This window comes from Balaenoptera acutorostrata, chromosome 20, assembly GCF_949987535.1.
Source record: "Balaenoptera acutorostrata chromosome 20, mBalAcu1.1, whole genome shotgun sequence".
Classification (NCBI taxonomy): Eukaryota; Metazoa; Chordata; class Mammalia; order Artiodactyla; family Balaenopteridae; genus Balaenoptera; species Balaenoptera acutorostrata.
Window position 1 is genome coordinate 51,234,097 of NC_080083.1, and position 24,647 is coordinate 51,258,743.

The 24,647-nt window shown below is 51.2% G+C and overlaps 1 protein-coding gene across 1 annotated transcript; it reads right to left on the reverse strand.

Moving 5' to 3' along the window:
* Positions 1-3,031: 3,031 nt before the first annotated feature.
* NARF (nuclear prelamin A recognition factor) lies at positions 3,032-23,603 on the reverse strand. Its single transcript, XM_007185920.2, has 11 exons — positions 23,449-23,603; positions 22,427-22,507; positions 19,319-19,462; positions 16,678-16,810; positions 14,029-14,163; positions 10,030-10,148; positions 9,305-9,434; positions 8,221-8,284; positions 7,148-7,285; positions 6,710-6,867; positions 3,032-4,695 (listed from the first exon to the last, which is right to left on the reverse strand). The coding sequence occupies exons 1-11, from the start codon at positions 23,473-23,475 to the stop codon at positions 4,454-4,456; spliced, it is 1,371 nt and encodes a 456-aa protein (XP_007185982.1). The 5' UTR covers positions 23,476-23,603; the 3' UTR covers positions 3,032-4,453.
* Between the last annotated feature and the right edge of the window lie 1,044 nt (positions 23,604-24,647).

Genomic DNA, 24,647 nt, shown 5'->3' on the forward strand with positions numbered 1-24,647 from the left:
TGGCAACTAGTTCTATGATGTAACGGTTAGCACTCTGGACTCTGAGTCCAGGGATCTGAGTCGAAATCTCAGTGGGACCTGTGGACCCCTTTTGTCCCTTCCCAGGGGCACTTAGGCCAAGGGTGGCCAGCAAAGGGACACAGTGGCATATGGTTCTAAGGCGTAATGGTTAGCTCTCTGGACTTTGAATCCAGAGATCCAAGTTCAAATCTCGGTAGAACCTGCTTTGCCTGTGACCATTTTGTCTCCCTCTCTTGTGTCCCGAGCAGTGGGACACAGGGACATAGTCTGGCACAGGATAGGTGGTAACTCTGAGACCCTGGCAGTCCACCTGATCACCAGTGTTCCCCTTCCCCCCACCCCAGAGGGAGCCACGTTAGGGATTTCCTGATCTCTTTGTTCTTTTTAATGTCCTTCCTCCTGTCCTGCCCCCCAGTTTGGCTTAAAAAAAAGGAGACTAGGGGAATTCCCTGGCGGTCCAGTGGTTGGGACTCCAAGCTTTCACTGGCGAGAGCCCTGGTTCGAGTCCTTGGTCAGGGAACTAGGATCCCACAAGCCGCACAGCGCGGCCAAAAAAAATTAAAATAAAAAATAAAATAAAAAAAGGAGACCAAAGGGGCTCATACTCTAGTTCTGAGATGTCCCATCATGCACATTTAACCTCTAGAATCCCATGTCAGGACAGACAATTACTTAATCTTCTTCACTGATGAGCTTTTAGTGCGGACTGTTTACTCTTCATGCCAACGCAGAAAAGGGTCCATTCAGGTACTGCCCATTGGGCCCCTGGGCGGCTACTGTCGTAGGAAAGGCTCTTGAGAGTGACACTGCCCACAAGTGCACCTGCTCTTCTCATTGACACCAATACTTCATAGGTCGTGTCCCCAAATATATGCTTATGTGTGTATGTGTATATATGTATATGTGCTTATATGCTTACATGTGCATGTCCATGTACACATGTGTGTGCACATACATATGCCTGTGTATGTATACGCACACATATATGTACACACGTCAGTGTATATGTATGTGTACACATGCACGTGTATGCGTATATACATGTGTGCGTGTATATGCATAACACACATACCCGTATGTGTGCACGCATATGTCCATGTATATGTATGCATGGGTATGTGCACATGTATGTATATGTGCACATATAGTTATGCACGTGTATATATGCACACACGTGTATGTACACATATACATGTGTGCACACGTGCATGTATGTGTATGTGCAATTTGATTTCAATTTAAAAATCAGACTTCCATTCTGGTACCTGCTCTCCTTGTCTTTAAAACATACGGCTTGAAAATCATTACCTTTCACTCAAAGAACATTGTGCCTAAAAGTTTTCATGGAGCTTGTAAGGAAAGTCTATATAAATCTAATTTAAAAGGAAGTCTTTACAAGGAGACGGTAAGAAAGACAGTTTTTCCTTGAAGAAATCTAGGCTTTTGGCAGCTTCAATGTAGCCTTAGAAATACTAGTGCTTTAAGTCACATACAATTCACTACTTGCATGACTCACTGAGTGTAACTACCCTTCACTCTTAGAATGCTGTGCTTGAGTTCTTTCATCAAGCTTTTGGAAACATCCATGTAAAACTAATGTGGAACACTTTTTACAGGGACACGGAAAAGAAGACACTTTTTCCCAGTTAAAAAGCCAGGCTTTTCACAGCTTCAGTGTAGCCTTAGAAAGACTAGTGCCACGGGTCTCTTATCCAGTACACTACATCTATGACTCAAAAAACCAAAAACAAAAAAACCCCAGAACACATGGCTTATCCTTATTCAGAAAGTCCAGGGGCCAGTCTCTGTCCAAATATGAGACCGTGCTCCCTGCTTCCCAGAACATCAGAGTTGAGGGTTCATTTGCTTTAAATGAATGCTATGTCTGCTGTTGCTGATCAGGAGCAAGGCCAACGCCTGTGTGGAAGGAGGTGGCATCTAAGTACCAAGGTTGGGCCCAAGGTGGGAGCTCACGTTTGGTGGCCAGGTGGCCTCAGGCAAGTGAGCTGCCTGCCTGAGCCGCAGTCCCCTCACCAGGTGAGACACCCCTCACCTGCGTCTGATTGGACTGTGTGAAGACCTGAGGTCTCACTGCAGGCGGTGTGTCCAGAAGCTTCTGTTGCTCAGCTTTGGGCCAGCAGGTGAGGCCATGGAACACCTTTAAGTCAGTGGCAGAACTTAAGAGCCTGTAACAGGCAGTGCCCTTGCCTCACACCCTAGGCCAGCATCAAACTGATGTGTGGGCAGTGCATGAACTCCAATCCTTACTCCAGCAAAGCTGAGGAAGAAGCACCAGTATCTACACTGGCTGGAACTGGACCAAGCTGACAGGCCTGGAGGAAACGGAATTGAGAAATCTGGGCTCGGATATGGTCCAGAGCAAGGGCGCTGGAGAACAGCTATTCACCAGGATGACCGACATACACACACCTACAGGACATGATCATGGACCACTGGAGGTATCAGTGGCACCAGGACTCAGACAACAGCACTCCTGTAGGGCAGCTGCTGGGTGTGACACGAATCTGGACCTACTCTGTTCCCCTCCTCATGCCAGGACAGCACTGCTCACTAGCAGACACCCCCTGCACACCACCCCAGCCCGATCGTGGCGCCACCCCTCACTGTGACTGCTCATATCACTTGAGTTATAATGAAGGAAAACCAATCCTCATTCCACTTTCCTCTCATGCGGCCGTAACCAAAGGTCAGCTGCAGGTAGGACCTGACAACGCATGTGTGAACGCCCAGTCCCCCAGCCTGGGCCCTGGCCCAGGGGTGTTTTTGTTGTAGCTGGAAGAGGTGGCTTTTGAAGCAAGAGGAGCAGCCCCACCCGACTCCTGGCATCCCTGGCCCGCGGAGGGCTTCGGGCAAAGATGCTCCCCTGCTCCAGGCTGGTGCTGGCTCCCAAAGCACGAGGGAGTTGCCTGGGTGGGGCTGGTGAGGGAGGGCACACGCAGGCCCCTGGCTGGGGAGTCAGCATCTGGTTCACGCACTCTCCACACTCAGACACTCTTCAAGTGTTTATTCCATAATCAGTTACTGTAGAGGATAGAAACCCAATTGTATATAGGTTGAAAGCAAAAAATATACAATTTCACACATTATATCCAGTTGTCAACCCAGATAGGTATACAGGTACAATACAACATAGAGTAGATGAAGGAAATCTAACAGCTCAGGCTTTACAGCACTGAGGGATCCAAGAAGAAAGTCACCACCCATGATAACAAAATTCAAGTGCTTTGAACAACCAACTGGAGGCCTATCCACAGACGTCTTTCACAGGATGAGCCCTGACATGGAGTTCCATGATTCCATAATTTCCAATTCTTTGCTAGCCCTTTCTGTTTGTGGGTAAACTGCTCTCTTCCACCTTTCTTTAAGGCGAGCTCACATGAGCACTACATGCCAGGTGGGGGAGTCCCGTCAGGAGCCACGGAGGCTTCACTGAGCCCCGTGGACAAGCCAGGCCCACGGTGTGTGGGAAGGACACCAGGGAGGAGAACGAGGAGAGGCTGGACCATCAGGAAGCTGCCTCACCCAAGTTCAGGGTCAGAAGGGCTGTCACCTGCCTGACCCCACCCAGGGAAGGATGGAGGCGGCTGACTGCCGACCACACAGCCTGGCCTGAGCAGGGCAGCTGCCCCTCTGTCCTTCCATCTGTAACACCTGTCACCTTTCGCAGGCCTCCCTCTGCCTCGAGGTGAGTTCACTTAAAGACTGAATGTGAAAGCATGAGTTTGGGACGTAAGCTGCCAGAGCCTGCAGGGCCCACAGTTAGAGGGTCTGGTCCCAGGAGGCGGCTGTTACTGCACTCTGGACACCACAGCAGTAAGGAACGCGGCCCACTGTTGCCAGAACTTTTTCTCAAGAAAAGCTGAAAATCCAGATTCATATTTATGAGCCCCCTGATTCCCAAAGGATGCAGTTTATTCACATTCTGGCAAAAACATTTTTATGAATAAAATAAGTGGGTAAAAATAAGAGCCAACTTATTGACCATAGACCATAGACCCCTGCAGCCTGCCCACTTCCTGTCATTTCCACATCAAATCTCTCTGAGGCATGTGAATCAGAACTTCCGGGGTCTCAGCTGTTCACAGGACACTTTCTGGATTTTTATTAAGCCCAGAAGACAGTACTCTGTCTCCATTCTTGTTCTTTGGAATTTTTCAGTCTTAAAGGGAACTCAAATTGGGGCACCCTTCTCTCACATTAAAATATTCCAATCACATACATATTACGAAGATAGCACCTCATCGAACTGAGGGAGGGGGCTGCTGACAAATGGGGGTAGCAGAGAATTCTGAAAAACCAAAGTAGTAAGAGAAAAGCTGAGCTGTTTTCTTCCAGTGTCTCTGATACCCACACGTGGCAGCTCCTCCATCCTCAGGCAGCTGACAGGCCTGCCTCCCAGCCTCCTCGACCTTCACCACTTGATGTCTCGGCTGTTAGCAGGATGCCCTGGGCCCTGGTACGCGGTATGCAGGGCTTCCTGGACTCGGGTGGAGTCGGTGCCATCCAGCCACTCCTGGTACAGCTCCTGCACATGGGCACTGGTCTCCGGGAGCCGCACGGGGATGTCAGTGTAGATGCCTTTCATCTTCTGCAGCAGGGCCTTGTCCACGCACCCATCCTCGGTCTGGGCTTGGCCTCTGCCGTTAAGGCATCCTGAAAAACAAAGGAAGCTTACTCTTTCCCTCCTTTCACCTTTTTTTTTTTTTTTTTGGCCATACTACATGGCATGTGGGAATCTTAGTTCCCTGGCCAGGGATCGAACCCTCGCCCCCAGCAGTGGAAGCACGCAGTCTTAACTGCTGGACCACCAGGGAAGTCCCCCACCTTTCATCTTAAAGTGAAGATGGTTCTGGAAGAGGAGAGGAATGACAGCAGTGTGCAGTGTCTCGTGGCCAGAGCCTGGAGCTGGACCTTGGGCCCCAAGACCCCGGTAACAGGCTCACAGTCCCTGGTGCTTCCTATTCTCTCCTATTCACATTACCCATGAAATGTTTTTACCTAAAGCCGAAATAACTTGCCAACCTTTTAGAACTGAGTAGCTATGTATGCAAATCTGGATTTCCAGTTTCTCTTGAAATTTATCAAAACCAGGAGAGCATAGAAATTATTAATGAACAGCTAAATCACTGGTGTCTGCATAGTGCTTTAGTGTGTGCATCCACATCTGGGCTGCACAGGGGAGGGGGACGGTGGATGGAGACCCATGAGCCCAGAAAGGAGCCCAACACCCTAACACCTCGGCCTGAATAAAGAACATGCCTCCTACGTATCGGTGCTACTTATTTTCAAACGTGTTAGATGATGTCATGACTTGTAAGATAAAAATTCATTTAAGAGAACTTGCAGCGGGACTTCCCTGGTGGTCCAGTGGTTAAGACTCCATGCTCCCAACGCAGGGGGCCTGGGTTTGATCCCTGGTCAGGGAACTAGATCCCACATGCCACAACTAAGAGTTTGCATGCCACAACTAAAGATCCCACATGCCTGCAACTAAAGATCCAGCATGCCGCAACTAAAAGATCCCACACGCAGCAACAAAGATCCTGCATGCCGCAACTAAGACCCAGCACAGCCAAATAAATAAATAAATAAATAAATAAAAACATGAAAATAAAAATAAAAGAACCTGCAGCAAATTTCCAAACCTCCCTCCACTTATCCCTTGGCTGCACCCAACAGCTGCCCTCTGGACCTCACGTCTCACTTCCCCAGGGGCCTGCTTCTCTCTCCTCAGATCCCGGCTCCTGCTCCCCCAGCTGATGCTCTAACTACAGGGCACAAGGGAGTCCTGCTGAGCCTCTACCCTGATCGGCATGCAGGTATGGGGTGCCTCTCCTGGAGGGCCTGCATGGACCCCTCAAGCCCATAGCTCCCCCGCTGCCTCCTTGTCCTCATCTCCTGTCCACTCCTCCGTTCGGACCATGGGATCTGCCCTCCGTGTCCTGGTCCCTGGAGCGCGGTCCCCAAGGCTGCCCATCCCCCACAGCCAGCGCTCGCCTCTCTGCCCTCAGCCACCCGCACTGGGGCCTCCTCTCCCTGAGCCCGTCTCGCACCTGGATCCGCCCCACCCCCCCAGGTATTTCCACCTGCGTATCTTGTGGGCACCCCCCACCCCAGAATGGCACAGACATCCCTGACCCCCTCTCTGAGTTGGCTCTATCACCACCAAGGGGCCTGATGGGCCATAGGGTCAGGGTCAGGGTCAGGGTTAGGGTCAGGGCCGCACGCTCCCCTCCTGCCCGACTCCACCAGCAGGTCCTCTTGCGGGACCCCTACCCCCTCTCATGGGCCTCCATCCATCACACGGGTCTCTCCCATCACTCACTGACAAACCTGGCTGGAGGAGGTAGGGGCCATTCAAGCTACCTGGCAGTCTCAGTGTTCTCGACACCAGTTGCCACACGAGCCGGCTCTCAGCTGGTGCCAGCCAAGCAACTCTTCTCTGGGACCATGTCCCCAAGAGGTTTTCCAAGGTGACATCTCCCAGCCTGCACTTTCCAATATGTGGGTGTGAGGGAAGGAGAGGGACCATCACGCCACAACCACCAGGGCAGCATCCACACTCCCACAAAGCCCTTGGAGCTGAGTGAGGCTGGGGGTGGCCAATAGGGCCCGTTTCCTACAGGGCTCAGAGGTGCCCAGCTCAGCCTGGGCCCCTGAGTCTTACCCCCGGCACAGGCGAGGACCTCCACAAAGTGGTACGGGAACTTGCCCTTCTTCAGCTTTAGGACCACGTTCTGGATGTTTCGAAAGCCATAAGCAGCAGCAAAGCGCAAGAGAACCTCCCCGCTCTTCTCGAGGGTGACCTCCTGGAAGTCTCTGTTCCTATAAAACCAACAACACAGACTTTGATCTGTAGGGTCCTTCCTCTGTGGTTTGAGGATTATTTCCAATCTAAATTTGGAGTGTCAGCAAAATTTAAAAGTCTGTGAATAACACATAAAAGGCCTTTCGATCTTGACTGGTATAAATTCTATAAATAGGACCTCCCTCCCGGACCTGCAGCTGGCTTTGGGGGGCGGGAATCCTATTTATAGAATTTACACCTGACAGGCAGCGCTGACCACACAGGCAGACAGACAGAGGCCACCCCAGCCCCACGCACCTCAGGGCACGGTAGGTGACCTCCCCCACGTCCTCGTTGAACAGCTCCTTGGCCGCGTGTCTGAAGATGTGCGCCAGGTATCCGTCGGAGCTGGCTCCGTCATGGCGCCTAACCTCCTCTTCCTTCACGTCTCCAAACCTCACCAGGCAGGAAAAGTGACAGCAAGAGTTAAATCCAACTCCCTAAGTTTTATGATCCAAGGTCGCGAAAACCTTTACAAGTATTTAGACTTTGGGCAAAAACCTCATCTGTGTTGGGTTTCACTGGCTGACGTGAAGCCTGCAGGTGCAGGCGTGCCCACCACTGCCCGAATGACTCCTTTCCTCTGGCTGCATGTGTGGCAAGGTACAACCCTTAGAACCTCACAACTCGGGGCACGAGAACTAGGCATCTGAGGGCCACTTGAGAGGGCACACCGTCTGTGCCCGGCCAGGACGAGGCCTCTGGGTCAGCCTGGGCCCAAGAATGGGCTCTGGCCACAGGCACACCAGTCGCTTACATCCTATGCTTACGGTCCGCCTTCCACACCAGGGCCACACGTGGGCCTGACATCACTGCTGGGAGGATCTGCTGCGCAGCCCGTGTGTGCCCTGTGGCCCCCGCGTGCTCTTGCAGTCTGTGTGCACTCTGGGGAACAGGATGCAGCAGGAGTGCGGTCAGTGGTTGGGGTCACCACTGATGGCAGAAACCCAGTCTGCTGCTCTTGGGCAAACGGACCTGAGGGAGCCACTCTGTGTCTGGAGGTGCCCCCCCATCCCCCAGTAGGTCCAGGTGTAACATCAGGAACATGTGAAGTTCAGGAGTGGGGGGTGCTGGTGTCCACGTCAGACCACCAGGTGAACGGTGTCCACTCCATGGTGCTGCGCGTACATGCAGAGCCAAGGGTCGTACGTAGTGGGGCAACAAAGGGAGTGGCCCCCCAGGCCAGGGGCCTCACCACACCCATGCCTCAGTGTGGCACATGGCCTTACTGTAAAGGAGGGAGGCCTTGGGACATGCACCTGGCAGAGGTCACAAGGTCACACAGGAGGCCCCCAAGGTGCAAGGGTGCCCCTCCCTGCAAAGCCACTTACAGAGTGTCCAGAGCAGCGTCTCTCACCGAGAGGTCACTTTGTTCCATCATCTGAGTGATTTCACCTACAGACAAAGAAGCGACTAAGATGCCATGACGGGACATGGCCCACATTTCCTCAGGAGCTGTTCCCGGTGTCACCTCCTTCCCCCGGAGGACATTCTAGGTTACAATGACCTTGGTCATCACGCCTGTCACAGGCAACAGATGCAAAGTAACACTGATGAAATGCCAGGGAAGAGTCTAATTCCTCCTTCTGCCCTGAAACGGGGGCTTCTACAAACGTCTCCCGGTGTTTTTGTTTCCTGAGTGGAAAGCTTTCATGTGGATAGGATGACAGTTATCTGCAACAAGACCGATCAAAAATCAGGACCACTTTTGTATCTCCCTTTGCACAAGGGATCCTGAAGAAACCCTTAACGCTAAGGGTGTATCCTGAACCAATTGCTGTGGTGTCAGGTATGTGTGAGAAGACTGAACATCTGTGAAAAAGAGTAAAAATCTACTGTATTCAAAGAAAAGATGCCCGAGTGTGCTTCTTAGGAAAATCCATCATCTAAGGTGAGCAGAGGGCTGTGGCTGAGGCTCTCCCACCCCACTCACCCCCGTCACCGCCATAAGAGCCTGTGCGGTGGGGACCTTTCCACGGGCTTCCACGTGGGGAGTGAGTTTCTGGTCAGGGGACCCACTGTCCTCGGAGGTTGCCAGAGAGCCAGCCACTCTGCCTCCATGCTGTAGGGACCTGTTTTCAAGGCCATTTAAAGTACACCCACCTGGGCTTCAGCAAAGACTTAATCTACCCCTCAACTGGTGGCAGCATTCTGAATGGCTCTTGAGGATTCCAGGGAATCACTCCCATCCCAACACTGAGAAGGTGCTGCGGCCTCTCTGCACAAGTCCAGGGGCAGGGCCTCAACGAGGAGTCCCTCAGCAATGTCCCCGGTCACACATGTGCTTTCTGCTTTGCTCTGAAGGAGGAAGCTTCCGTGTCCCCAGTGTGGTTGGGTATCAGGCCCTCACCGTGGACACGCACCGGCCACGGGGCTGGCCTCCCCCTGCTGCCTTTCCCGAGTCCCCACCCTCACCTGAGGTTAGCACGCAGTCAGTGCCCCGGGAACCCCTCGAGGCCGTGAGAACGTCTTCCTGAAGGGCCTCCAGCTTCTTGTCATAGCAAGGGGCCACGATGACATGGAATATCTTGTCTGGGGACAGGTTCTGTGCAGGAAAAGCAAATCCACGTTGGGGGCCGTGCAGAAGGGAGAGGGCAGCTTAACGCGCTGGAGCCAGAACATGCCGCAAGGGAGCAGGCCTGGTGCTTTCTTGGGGTCCAAGCCCCGGCGCCCACAGACCTAGTTCCTGAGCCGCAGCACCCCCAAGCCCACCCACGGCACCACCTCGCTCAAGACCTGCTGCCTGGACACTCACAGGGAGAAGCCAGAAGCTGGCCTGTTTCCCCTGAACTATGCACATGGTGACCAAACATCGTGACAACAAGCCACTGCTGGGCTGTAAATGAACACCCAGACATTTTCCCCGCAGACTTTCCAGATGCTTCCCAAGAGACCAGGCCGCCCCTCTCCGTGCCCCCGACTGAGTAGGAATTGGTGGCAATGCCAGAAGCTGAAAGCTGAGTGACCAGGTGTCTGGATGCCCCCTCAATCAGCAGAGCCTGGGGCTGAGACCACCGTGCATGCCTGGTGGAACCTCCCCTGCCCTCCCTCGCTTACCCTCAGTTCCCATCAGCACCTGTCTGCACATGGAAGCTCGTCTCCTGACCTGCATGCTGCCCTTCAGGAAGAGGCCGGCTTACCTGCCGTCTGGCAAAGTAGTCCTTCACCAGGGATCCCATAATCTGCTGGGGAGACTTGGCAGTGCAGAGGTGGGGGGTGACAGGGTGACCTAGCACCCGCTCAGCATATCGGACCCAGCCTGAGGAGGGAAGGGCCCCGTGTCAGCTCCTCGTGGCTGCCTCACCCGGAGTAGAGCAGGACACGTCTTCTTTCAGGAGTGCGTGACAGGCTCCCTCTGACCAGGCCGCCTCTCCTCAGCGGCTCGGCCATGGGAATCCCAGGTGCGTTTGCCACAAAACTGGAGGGTGCTGGGAATGCGCGCCTCCCTCGGCCCCAGACCATAGAGAACAGAGCAAGAGGAAGGTAAGAGCTGGGGTAGCAGGTCTCCCCAAATTGAGAACAAGCTTGGAGGAGCAGCTACGAGGTGGTGTCCTGGGTGGCTTGGTTCCAGCTCCACCTTGCCAGCTGCAAAGTTGTTCTCATAGCCAGGATGGGTGGCCACAGCTCAGACAGAAGCCAATGGCCACCAGGCCCACCCAGCTTCACTCACCTATTGGAAATTAACAGCCCAGTAATTGCCCACTTTTAGGACAATGAAATACGAGAAACCCACACTCCCCAAGCAATGGACAATAAGCAGCGCAACCTGCAGCGTGCCCATGGCATGCCCAGCATGGTCCTTAGCATTTCCCCTGAGTCGCTGACTCCCACAATGCCTTGTGAATGTACCACCGCTGCCACAGATTCCGGGGTGGACTGCAGGTCAGAAAGGTCAGCGGACCACACAGCCAGCAGCTCAACCTGCAGGAGCAACAGCCTGCTCCCTTCTCCCGCTGGGCACGACCTGGTGGGGAGAGCGTCCGGTGACGCTGCTGATCCTACAGACTGGTGTGCACACCACAGCACCATGAAAGGGGTGTCGGGGGGGAGCGGGGGGCAAGGAAGCCTGGAGACAAGCTGCCCACCAGAACCCTGGGGCAGCCACCTCCCCAGGCCCACTCCCGGAAGGAGGAACAGCAAGCACCAGCCAATCCATCTGAACAAACTCAAACCACAGCCATCACCTGCTTGCAGGCCTGAGCATACTAAGGAAATGTCCACGGTCACCAGCAGAAGCCCCTAAGAGAAATGTTGCTGGAGGATGGCTCCCCTCGTTCCCAGCCTCTGCACGTGTACATGGAATGGTTCACATTAAAAAAGAAAAACTAGGGAATTCCCTGGTGGTCCAGTGGTTAGTATGTAGCGCTTTCACTGCCGGGGCCCCAGGTTCAATCCCTAGTTGGGGAACTAGGATCCCACAAGCTGCACGGCGCGGCCAATAAATAAATAAGTAAAAAGAAACACTATCAAAGGTCATTGAGCGTTTGCGGGCCCAAGGCCACTCCCACCACAGGTCTGGCTTTGTAAAGCCCGTGTGCACCCTGGTCTCAGCGCCAGTGCCCGCACCTGCAGACTCGGCTTTCAGGCAGACCCCAGCTCCATGCTGCGGGTGAGCGTGCTATGTGCTGTGAAGGCCTCGCAAAAGATCAGGCAGAACACCAGGCAGTAGGAGCCAGGGCCCCGGAGAACCTCCTGGCCAGGGCGGGGAAGAGGACCGAACAGGGATGAAGAGGAGGAACCAGGTCACAGGGTCCGCAGCACCTGGCATAGGAGACCAGACAGGCTAGCACTTTCTCATGGGCACCCCTGATCAGAACTTGCTACCAGCACCGGCGTGGGGCTTGGTAAGCCCAGCTGGCCCCCCAATTGGTGGCAGCATGGGTGTGGATAGGGCACCCAAATCCCACCCTGTCAGACTACCCACCTCTTCTCAGTGACCCTCTCTGAAGGCAGAAAGGGAACCTGCTCAGAGAAGTGCCTGGCACAAGGTTCCCGCTCTCCAGACACTCTGCTGGGTTGGAGAGATTACTTCCCACACTTCAGCTCAATGAGTGCTCTTGGCGGGATATCACAAAGCCCAAGGCCCATGAGCATGTCCAGAACTGAGCAGCTCAATACCCCCTCTCCCACCCACCCCCAGTGGGCAAAGGTGCATTGGCAAGGTGGTGCTCCATCGGCTTGTGGGCAGCAAGGGCCTGCCCAGATGTCCCTATCCCGGCCTGGATGTGCTGCCCTCCAGTCTGAGGAAGCACGACCGGGACATAGGGACCCTGCGTGCAGAAGCCTGGCGAGTCAGTCCAGGACCACCTATAGCCTGATTCTGCACGCCAGGTCAAATCATCCGACTTGGTGTTGTTTTAATTTCCCTAAGTTGTCATAGGGAAGCAAAACGTCAGCACCAAATTCTAGAAAAGGGTTAGGTCCGAACCAGATCTCACCTCATCTCCCTGAATTTGAGAGGTGGCATAAACCTGAACAACAGTTACAGTTTTGACTGGCTTAGCTACGAAGAGCTCCCGAAGGAAAATGCATCATTATCTAGGAAGAAAACTTGGAGAAGCTCCAAACCCACGAGTAAACAGCCCTGAGCAGCTCAAGGAGACCACCAAATGCAGCAAACACCAAGCTGGAGGAGGGGGAGTGGCTGGTCTGCAGCAACAGCAGACAGCCCAGGTCTCCACCAGCGCTGCACTCACTCCAAGGACAGAGGGCTCATTGCTTTCTGCAGGAATCAACTACCTGCTTACTACCCAGGTCAGCAGGGCTAGTTCCTGCCAGGAGTGGAGGCTTCTGTTCCAGGCTCCATCCCAACAGGGCCTCCCACATAAGGAATCCATCGCTATCTGAAGGTTTTGGTGTCAGGACAGCACAGGAATTCCTGTGATCCTGCTGCCAGGAACGTGAAATGGGAAGTCTGGAACCACCGCCCTGGGGGCAAGTGCCGAGCTCGGGTCATTTTATACTGCCTCTTCCTTGGATGGGTGGGAATGAGCCACAGTGACTGGCTGTGTGGCATCGAGTGAGGGCCCCACAAGGATCCGGTGCTGGGATCCCAGGGGCAGGGGCACCTCTGCAGTGCCCTTGGAGAGCCAGGTGGTTCCCCGAGACCTCAGCTGTGCATATCTACTCCTAAGCAGCTGCAAAAACACCTACAAGGACGTAAACGCAGAAGTGGACAGCACAGTCCAGCAAAGTGTGCATTTAGAGTCAGTTTATACATAGACTCTGGATACAGAAACTGCCTGACACGCCTGGAGAGGTGGGAGCATCCACGTGGGGGGTCACCTTTCCAGGAGGACAACCTACACACCGGAAATAAGCCTCACCTGATGCTGATCACCTCTCACCAGCCCGTGGGCTGCTGAACAACATCGCTCAGTTAATGAATCAATCCATGGGCCTCTTGGACAGATGGCAAATTTCCTTTCCATGGTTTTACGAGTGGGTGGAAAGTATTTCCAAATTCTAAGCAACCATAATGTCAACATTCAACTTTATTAAATCATAATCCTAACGATTGATGGGTGACATGTAAAATGCTAGAAAAATTTGGAACCATGGTGGGGGAGGAGGGATAAACTGAGAATAGAAACGTGAACAAAAACCTAAGATTATGTAGACCATAACGGGGCTCTCACAGACCTGATTTATTTAGAAATAATTTTTTCACTAAATGTCACTTACCAGTACAGCACTTCCTCCCTTCCCTTATGCATCATCTTTAAACATTTTCTTATTCCAAAACTTTCTATTTTTCCAGAATTAAAAAACCTGTGATAAAATTTCTCTACCTCAGGCACCAAGCTCTATATAATAAAACTAATTAAAGACTGGTTTAAAAAGTGCTCCAGGATGGAATCTAGTATTAATGTAAAGAAATATTTTTTATTATGTAATTTCTATTTAAGCTGGCAAAAGATCCATGGGTGTTCATATTACCTATAATTGTTTGGACATTTGAAATATGTCATACTTTTAATAAATATGTTGGTCGACGTAAAACTACTCAAGGCTCAATCTCCTCCCCAAGACCCACTGACACCTGACCTCATCCACTGCCTAGGCCTGCCCCCAAACGCAGACTGATGTGAAAAGGTGCTTCAGGCACCCAGAGGCCCAGCCGCAGGCCCTGTGCTCACCAGGACAGGCAGAGGTCAGCATGGGTAACGTGGGCTCTTCCTCACTGTGCTGGCGGAATCGACGCACAAATTCTTTTTGACTCTCCAGGATGCTGAAATCTGCAGCGATTGTTGTATCGAAGACATATTGCACCCCTGCAGAAAAGAGAGGCGCATTCGGCTCCACATCACAGAATGTGGGATCTATTCTCAGGGTCTGGAGTCTCAGCGACGAACTGAAAGGGCAGACTCCACAAGCATCGCTAGCTGCCGAAGTAGGGGACTATGCCCTTTACTCTTTCAAACAACAGCACGTATCATTTTTCACAATAAAACATATATATTCTCTCTCCTGCTTCCTCTTTTCCCCTCTACATGTACACAAACACCTTACCGTACTCCATATATAAATTAATGGAATATTACAAGGTACCAGCAGTATTCTCTTCCAATTCACTGGCTAAATTAAATTCCAGTCTGTAATGGTCTTTGATATCTTTAAAATGAACAAAATGAGTAAACTGGCTGAGCATACCTTTATTATGTTGATTTTTAACTAGCTATCTTTTTTTTAATAAATGTTTTTCTTTTTTTAAAACTGAAGTATAGTTGATACACAGTATTATATAAGTTACAGGTGTATGCTCCATTTATAGTTATTATAATATATTTGCTATAGGGAATTTCCTGGCAGTCCAGTGGTTAGGACTCAGCACTCTCACTGCCATGGCCTGGGTTCAATCCCTGGTCAGGGAACTAAGAGCCTGCAAGCCGCATGGCGTGGCCAAAAAACAATTTTTGGGGGGCTATATTCCCTGTGTTGTATAATATATCCTTACGGTTTATTTCATACCTAATAGTTTGTACCTCTTTACCCCCCACCCTTATAGTGTCCCTCCCCCCCTTCCCTCTCCTCACTGGTAACCACTAGTTTGTTCTCTATATCTGTGAGTCTGCTTCTGTTTTGTTATATTCACTAGCTTATTATATTTTTTTTAGATTCCACATATAAGAAATATCACACGGTATTTGTCTTTCTCTGTCTGACTTAATTCACTTAGCATAATACCCTCCAAGTCCATCCATGTTACTGCAAATAAGTTCTTAATATTGGAAAATAAACCTAAGACAAAAGAATGTGCTTTCAATAATTACAATACAATAAAGCAAGCAAATAATTTTAATATCTGCAGCTGGTCTAAACCTTAAAAGCAGCCAGTTATTCTTAGAAAGAAATATTATAGGGACTTCCCTGGTGGAGCAGTGGTTAAGAATCCGCCTGCCAATGCAGGGGACACAGGTTCGATCCCTGGCCGAGGAAGATCCCACATGCCGAGAAGCAATGAAGCCCGTGCGCCACAACTACTGAGCCTGCACTCTAGAGCCCACGAGCCATAACTACTGAGCCCACGTGCCACAACTACTGAAGCCCGTGTTCCTAGAGCCCATGCTCTGCAACAAGAGAAGCCACCGCAATGAGAAGCCCGTGCACTGCAACGAAGAGTTGCCCAGCTCGCCACAACCAGAGAAAGACCGCGCGCAGCAACGAAGACCCAATGCAGCCAAAAATAAAAATAAATTTATAAAAAATAATTTAAAAAAAGAAATATTATAAATATTGTGTCACCTTAAAGAGTTACCTTAAAAATATCAGTTTCACTGTGGATATATTTTCTTTATTAACATATAATGCCCAATTATTTATTTTTTAAAAATCCCCCCCCTAAAAATAGGGGCTTTCCCTATGAGAAGACAGAGCATCTAATAACTTTGATCTCTGGTAAAACTAAGCTAAACTTAGGCTTTTTAAGATTAAAAGCATGAAGGATGACTTAAGGAGTCCACGCTGGTAGCTGCAGCCTTAGTTTTGGTTGTGGCAGGCAGTGCACCAAGAAACAGCTCCGCGTGGAAAGCAACACGGAGCAGTGAGGCAGGCAGACCGGTGCGAGGACATTTACTCTACGTGTCATCTTATTTTATTAGTAATCCCAATGCATTTACATCTTTAAAAATCCACTGAGGAACAGTAAAAACTCTTATTTGGCAAATGGCTCAAGTTCTCCTCTTCTGAGCCCACCTGTAGGACACTCTGGGTTGGAGGGGAAGTTCTAGTCTGACATGACAGACAAGACAGAAGCATTCTTATCGCTGTTTGAGGCAGTATTACTCTAGTATTCATTCACATTTGAGTCCTCATGTACTGACCTTTCATGCTTCACACAAAGGACATAGCCCATTCCCTTCCTGCTCTGCTCTTCAGAGAGCTTCCTGGGAAACCAGATGCCAATCATTGTAGATGTGATTCTCCATCAAATAAACACCCTCTGTAACCCCTATGAGCCAGGCAACTCGACACTGCTGGGCAAGTGTGGGTCCCAGGTGTCCCCAGCTACATGCCCTAAGATGGTCATTTGCTGTTCCCGGAGGGGCCAGCCCCGGCCGTAACACAACACCCATCTGCATGGCAAGAGGGTAAGTGACACCAGCCTACCATCCATGGGTCAGAGGCACGGTCCTCTTATGTTCCACAAAACTCTCATGGAAGTTCTTACCTATCTTGTGCCCTTGAAAATTGAACTCTAGCGATTAAAAGGGCAGTTAAAAACTCAAGTTACAAATTCAAATTAAATCAAATTTATTTGCTATAAATAATATCAAAAGGCACCTCACCAAGACTTTTGAGGAAGCCACAGAGTCTTCTGGATGCATCAGTCACACTGAGGCTGAATTTAGCAGCAAAATAAGGCAGAGACTGAGGACATACCGACACTGCCAGCACCTTGTGCTTTGAGGTATCACATTTCTAGGAGAAACAGAGAAGAACATTGGACATGTGGTGATTACACAGGGAGTGAAAGTAAGACACCTTCATGAAAAGTCTAGAACAAACAGAATGTAATAGATGCCCTATGGAAAAACTAATAAAATATACAAGACACTGGCAAGCACAAAGAAAAAGGAAAAAAAAACGAGAATGAAAAGAATGAGACATTCCAAGAGATTTTATCAATTTTAAGAACACTATTAAATCAAAAATATATATATCGATATTATACATAAATGCAAACATCTGGAGAAAATGGATAAATTTAAAGGAAAAATAAAAGTTACGTACAATATTGGACTGTAAATAACTGAAATGACCCATAACAATGAAAATACATGAAAATGGGGCCCTGAGGTCTGTCCCCAAGAGACCTCAAGCCCAGGTCACTTAGTGGCAAATTTTAGCATATTTTTAAGTAGTAGATGATCCTCATTTTCTGTGAAGTCTTTAATAAGTACCAAAGAAACAAGCGTGAAACCAGGCTATCACAGCCTGAATCCAAAACTAGATCCTGGCAGTTCAAGAAATCCCTAGAAAAATATGAACAAATTGAGTTTAGAAGTGTGCTGACTCATCACGGACACGCAGGATGTAACCCAGGGGAGCAGCATGAGCAAGCAGGTCGGGCGTTAGAAAGTCAGCAGTGGGATCCCTTGACCTGGGATTAGAGGAGAGAAGATGTAGGATTATCATGACAGAGACTGTTCAGGTCAGACACCGTCTGCAAATTAGGAAAAGTGGAAACCTGGACAGAGGTGTTCAGTGGTCACCTTCCACCACAGTCTACCTGTGGACTGGTCACAGACAGGACAGTCTGGTCCTGTCCCCATGCCCTGCCTCGAAGCTCAGGCGAGACAACGCTGAGGCTGCCTGTCTCCTCTGGATGGGATTTCACCTTCATGTGACGCCTGGGAAGCCCACACCCAACAAATCCATCAGGGCACCAAGTTGGCACACACTGACCTCCAGCTCCCTCACAAACTCCTATGATGCCCAAGCCAGCCAGGCATGGTTTCTGTGGTTTGTGACCAGCAGCATCCTAATATAAATTTGGAGGCAGGAACAAGGGGGTGCAAGTTTCAAATGCTAATGGAGGAGGAAAGGCAGAGGGTGGTCTGTCCCCAGCTTCAGGAGCCAGACTCGGCACTTCCTGCCCCTCTGTCTGACACCCTGCCCAGGGAATTGCGAGGGCGCACTCCTCACTTCATTCTCACTCAAATATCACCTCCCCTGAGGGAGCCGATTTATGACCAAGAGGGGATCAGCCTGAGCCCAGAGCCGAGGGCAGCAGGGAAATAGAAACTGCTTTTTCCTGATGACAGCACTGACTGACTCAGCCAAACCCAAAACCTCTCCCACTTCTAAGCTTTCAGTTTCATGAAATAACTAAGCATTTCCTTTTTATGCTAGTTTGACTTGGGTATCCATTTTCTATAGCCAAAATGCTGATTGGTATGAGTATGTACATCTCTTTAATAGCAAAAGATTCTGCAAACATCTATTTAATAGTAAAACTTTACCAGCATTTCCACTAAAGTCTGAAACAAAACATTAGTACTATTTTTTTAAATTTAATTTTATTATTATTATTTTTTTAATTGGCCACGCCACATGTGGCATGCGGGATCTTAGTTCCCCGACCAGGGATCGAACTTGCGATCCCTGCATTGGGAGTGTGGAGCCTCAACCACTGGACCGTCAGGGAAGTCCTGACATTAGTACTATTTTTATCACTACTGTTATTTCAGGTTGATTTAAAGGTCCTAGACAATACCATCAGAAGAAGAAATAAGATATACACAGACTGGAAAAGATAAAATTTGTTACCTGTAGTCAGTACACCTAGAAAGCAACCTGGGCCTCACATGGTACCCGCACTGTCACATGGGCCAAAGCGCCCAGCACTGTGTGTAGAGCCGGTACACACACTTCCTGGGAAGCAGCTGTGAGAGCACAGAAACACCCCAGGCCAGAGTGAGGGCGAACAGAGATGTGCTTTACAGCCTCATCTGCCTCCGCCTTTCCTGTCTTTCCCCTTCACCTGTCTTCCTGTCACTACTGGAATACGAGTGACACTGAGTAGTTCCATCTGTACAGGGAGGGGGTCTGCAGGGCTTAGCTGAAGGACCACAGCTCTGCCCCAGGCTGCAGAGCCTGTGAGGACAGAAGCCCTGCCTCTGAGAATGCCCCAGAGGCAGAGCGGCAGCAGCTGAGCCGCCGCACCATCCGATGACCAAGCACGCAGAGGCCTCCCCCAAGCCAGGGGAGCCTGGTCAGTGGTGCCGGCCATAGCTGCTGCCCACATCAATGAGGGAGTGTGACTGTGGGTGCGGTTTTGTTCTGACAGGGCTATGGAGAGGGTCAACTACAGCAAGGAACACAGGGCCAGGGCCAAGATGCACTCCCCAAGCCCCAGCAGAGGCTTCATGCCTCACCTTGACCTCCACCCACCTCTGGCGCCAGAGAGCGCCCGGGATGCCGTACCTTGTTAAGGTTCAGAACTCGGAAGAAGTCCTTGGCGTTCTGCTGGGAAACCTGGACTCCTTCCTCTGCAGACACACAGCTGTCACAGGCCAGGCAGTCACTCAGAAATATCTTGGCATCAGCCAATTTATGGAATTCTCCTTTCTACGAAAGAAAGATGATGCTCTGGCCTGATTCTTCAACAAAAACTCTTTAATACTTGCTTCTTTAGAAAAAGTAACAGCACAAGCATAATACAGAAAACTAGTGCACAATCCCTGAGACATCCAGGCCAGGCCTGGAGCTCCAGGTGCTGCAGCCACCATGGTACCAGGGTCCCACGGATGGCAATATGCGGGGAGCGGGCCAGCACCGTCAAATGTGGCAGGAGGAGAGATACACTTCTGGGCTTCTCCTGCCCCCACGCCTCTCCCTGCTGCCACTGAGGGCTCCTGCCTTGGCCTGCTCTGCACTCCCTGTTGAGCTTGCCCAGTCCCACGGCTCCCCACAGAAGCCTCCCATGGAAGCCCGCAGACTGGCCTCTCTGAGAGGCTTAGAACTAACGTATTTCACTGCTGACCTGTGGGCAACAGGGCCTTCACGTCACAGAGCTGTGACGCTCAAACTCACACATCAGTGACTCTGTTCCCTTAGACGCCAAGACAATAACCCTTGGCTGCTTCGTCTTCTCCTGGCTACACCTGCACCCACTTGCTCCCTGCAGCCCCCTCCCTAGGCAGAGGTCCATCAGAACACAAGCCACACCTCCGCTGCTGGAGGCCCTCATCGCCGTCACTCCTCCCAGCTCTCACCTCTAGCCACTCTGGCCCTTCCTGCTCTCGGTCTCCCTGAGGGAAATGCTCCCTGAGAGCCTGGCTCACCCCTCGGACCCTTGCAGACACCTGCCAGAACATATCCCCTGGCATCTATGTGTTGCCCCTTTTCCCTGAAATGCAAGCTCTGAGGGAGCAACCTTGTCTCATTCCCTTCTGTTCTCTGACATCTCCTGTGTACAGAAGGCACTCAATAAATATTTGGTGGATGAACATATGAATATTCTGAAGCCTATCAGAGCCATTGCAACAGCTCCTGATGGTTGTACATTGGTTCTTCTTTCAAACATTTGGTGAGAGAGGGCTCGGGGTGGGGGTGGTGTGGCCCTCCCGTCCACAGCAGCTCTGAACAGGAGTGCACACTGTCACCTCCCTCCCCACCATGTGCCCCGGTGTCACTGTGCAGCGCTCACTCTGGGACCTTGTTATGTTGCAGATGCTCATTCAGGAGGTATGGACAGGACCCAAGGCTTTGCACTTCGAACAAGCCCCCAGGTGGGGCCAGAGCTGCTGCTCCAAGGGTCTGGAGCACATGGCTTGGCACACAGCTGGTGCCTAATAGGTACTGTTGAGCAGCACTGAGAGTTCTGCCTCCACTGCCCCTGCAGAGGCGCCCAGGACCACGCTCTGAGCTGCCACGGGCAGCAGGGCTCCCTCCCGGCCTACGAGCCACACGCCACCCCGTCATCCTCATCCTTCTGCAGGCTTTCAAGGGCCAGGCCTGGTTCCTTCCCACCTGTTGTGGTCCTTCCTCTTTCTCCTGCTGCCTCTTAAACAGGGCATTCTCTGCAGAAGCCTATCCATCGGCCCTTCTCTCCAATCAGCCTCACTTCTCAGAGCAGCGTCAGGCCCCTACTCAACCTCTCCAATCTCTGCCTCCAGGGAGCTCTCTCCCTCCCAAGCTCCAGACTGATATCCTGCAAAGCTCAGTGTCCATGCAGCTCAAACTGCACTCAGCTCCCTGTGCCGCGCCCCCTTTCCTGCTTCTGCCACTCTGGGTGGCCCACCCAGGCCTCACCACCCTCAGCCTCCCAATAGTTTCCTTCTATTCTTCCCCTACTCTAGTCAGCTTAAGCCACCTGCCTTAAAACATGCATCCAATCTGTCTCCTTGCCCTTAACACCTTCCCTGTGCCTGATGAGCTTTCACCCCATCCCTATATCCCCCACCCTCAGGGCCCACTCCAGTAGCCACTTTCCTGACTGGCTCTTCCCATCAGGGGGTCCGCCCATTGTGCTGGCAGGGCGCCCACTTAAGCCATGTACACACATTATCTCCCAGCTACCACAGCCCTAGGAGAGAAGTAACCCAACTCCCCATGTCACTGATAAGGAAACTGGGTCTCCCAGGATTAGATGTCTGTCCAAAGTGATGTAGCCAGAGGGTGGGTGTGGGAGGCCCCAGGCCAGGTGCTCTGGGGCTGCAGGGCCCCAGGTGCTCCCTGCCTCTCTTCTGCCTCAGTGCCCTGGGTGCTTGTCTCATCCCCTGCTGCTCACTAAGCCGTACAGTCACCAGAGCACACAGCAGCACTGGTACATGAGGGAACCAGATCGAAGCCTGTCTGACTCAATGTTGTATTAGGACTCCTAAACTAAAGAGGAAACCTGCTGCTTGCTTCTCCCATGTTGCCAATTCTCCATTTCTAAAACCGGTACCAGTACTTTTTAAGGGAAGAAATAACCTTAACCTCCCTGTACCGCATCCTTCTCTCTGTAAAATGGGGACAACAGTAGGGCATATTTGAAATGCTCATTCTGAGCAGGAAGTGAGATCACATGTATAAAGCACTTTCTCTAGCGCCCAGCTCAGGGTATGTACCCAGTAATTGTAAACTGTCACTACTAGCTAAGGAAAACTTAAAAACTCAAGAACTGAGAGAAGAAACCATTAGAAAAATAAACTTACAGAATCAGGAAATCTGAATTATTTTATAAATTACCTACCTAAAATCCCATCTTACAGAATAGAACTTTTCACTAAAAAAAAAAAAAAAAAAAAAAAAAGGAAGTTTAAACATTACAGCTCTATTTCTAATAAACAGCCAAGGACAACATTTTTCTTTGTCCCTAACATGGTATGTTTTGGCTTGGTATATTCTGTGAAGAGACGCTGTTTCGTGCACTTACCTTGAAGATCGTGTGCCTCCAACTGACTGATCTGCACGTTTGGCCCCTGCATTTCTTGCTTCTTTCTTTCTTACAGCAATGATATACCTGGTGATGTGAGCCCCCAAAGAGGAGAAAAACAGCAGCAGCTGTTTACTCCAGGCTGAAACAAAACTGAAAAATCTACTTGCCTCTCCATTCTCGTGGGCTGGACTTGGTACATCGACTGATGCATTCTCTTGGTCATCGGTTTTTGTTTTTTTACTACATTCCTTGAAAAGGCAAAGGAACATATGAAAGAACTTTTAATCTGACTCTGTGAATTTAAAAAAACATACATACTTGCTGAATTCATCGCATGTCTAAAAATCTTTTCTACAGAAATAGAAGCACTTATAATTGTGGACATACAAACACACCCATACACACCTTTATACCTGCATTGTTTGCAGTAAATGAAAACTAGAAGCAATGTGGCCTCTCATGACAGGTAAATTAATGCCAGACTACCTGGACATGTGTATACTTGGAATACAACGAACTAAGGTTGTGTGTAATGCTATGAAAAGGTATCTTCTGTATAACGTTGAATGAAAGAAAGAGCAAGTGATGGAATAACATTTATGATACGATCCAATTTTGAAAAAACAAACAGAACCCCCCCTGTGCATCACAGCCTAGAAATAAGTGGGTAAGGCTATCACAGTTACTGTGGTTACCCAGGTAGCAGAAGGCCCAGCCCGTGTTTCCTTCCTGCACTTCTGTATCGTTTTCGTTACTGTAAGCACTAAAGTTTTTAGGTAGCATAAAGCCCCCTCAAAACACTGTTGATCACCATATCGCTAATTCACACTAAGGATGGTGTTTGCTGTGAGTGCCCTGACTGGTAGCAAAGGTTGGTCGGTTTTTCTGGTGGTTTTTGGCTTCGAAGGTACTTTGAAAGGACAGACATGCGCCCCGACGTCACGCCGCCTCCGGGAGACGGGAGCGGGAACCGGACGCGCGGGTGACCCACCCTCAGCGGCCTCCACACCCGAGAACGGGAGCTGCGGGCCGGCGCCCGGAGGTTCTATCAGCGACAAGGCGGAGGCTGAGGCGCTCGGAGCTGCCAGGCTCCCGACGCCCCCGAGGCCCCGGGCTCTGCGAGCGTAGGCTCCTCCGGGCCCCAGACCCTGCCCCGGACCCCGCCCCGGCCCGAGCGCGCGGAGCCCACCTTCCGCGTGCAGTGCTCACACTTCATCTGGAGCGGGGCTGACAGGTCCGGGTGCGCGGCCTGAGCGGAGCACCGGGAGACGCGGTCACCGCCACCCGCCGCCCGCCACCCTTTGTTGTCTTCGCTCCGACGCGGCCCCACCCCTCGCCGCTCCGCTCGACCAATGAAAGCTCCTGGAGCGAGCGAGCCACAAGCCTGAACCAACAGGAGCGCGTAGAGGGCGGTGCGGCTCCACGCTTCAGGACTCTGCCTAGGCCAATGAGACCGCGGGAAAGGGGCGGGTCAGGCCCTGGAGCCAATAGGAGCACGCGGGGCGGAGCGGGCGGGACCCCCGCGGAGACCGCTGCCGGTTCCCAGGTGGGTTTCCGCGGCGTTCGGCTCTGACGGCGGCTCTGGGCGAGCTAGCTCACCGTGCCGAAGGGACGGCCCGAGATCGTTCCCAGGGCGCTCGGGCGCGTCAGCTCGGCGCCAGACGCGCGCCCCGCTCCGGGCTCGGGCCGGCCGAGACGGCGCCGCCCCGCCGCCATTTCCGCCCTGAGAGGCGTCACGTAGGCCCGGCGGGGCGGCAGTGCGCACGCGCGACGGGTCGGGAGCACGTGTCGCCGTCGGGAGCGCGAGGCACCTGTGAAGCGGTGGTGCTGGACCTGCGTCCTTCCGCTGCCTCTAGCAAACCGGGGGTGGTGGGGGGGATACAGGGCTAAGTGGAGATGCTGAACTCTGTCCACTGTGAACATTTTATGAAGTCTGTGCATGGTCATCGTACCATCGGAAATGAGAAATACGCCTGGAAGAAAAGCATGAGGGTGTCTCTATCAAACACCAGCAGTTCACAGGAATCTCAGGAATGGACCCTTCTTCCTCCTAACCTTGGGGGGGAGTCACAGAGGTCAGCAAAACATTCAAGTATATTCCACGTCCCAGAACCTCACTAGGATCTTAAAATTTTCCCCATTAAAACCTTTTTTTTTTTTAATAGTTTTTGGTTCGTACCACTTTTTAAAATAAATGCCATCAGTTAAATTCAGGAGGTCCTAACTGGCTGCCAGATTAACCCATTGTATTACTCAAATCTATGTCAGCACCTCTCAGAAAACATCTTCAATTATCAGCTTGAAGAAAAGAATAATTTTAGGTTCTCATTTGTATATATTTTGTTAATGTTTTAAAAACATCAACAGTATCATCATGTGTGAAAAAAG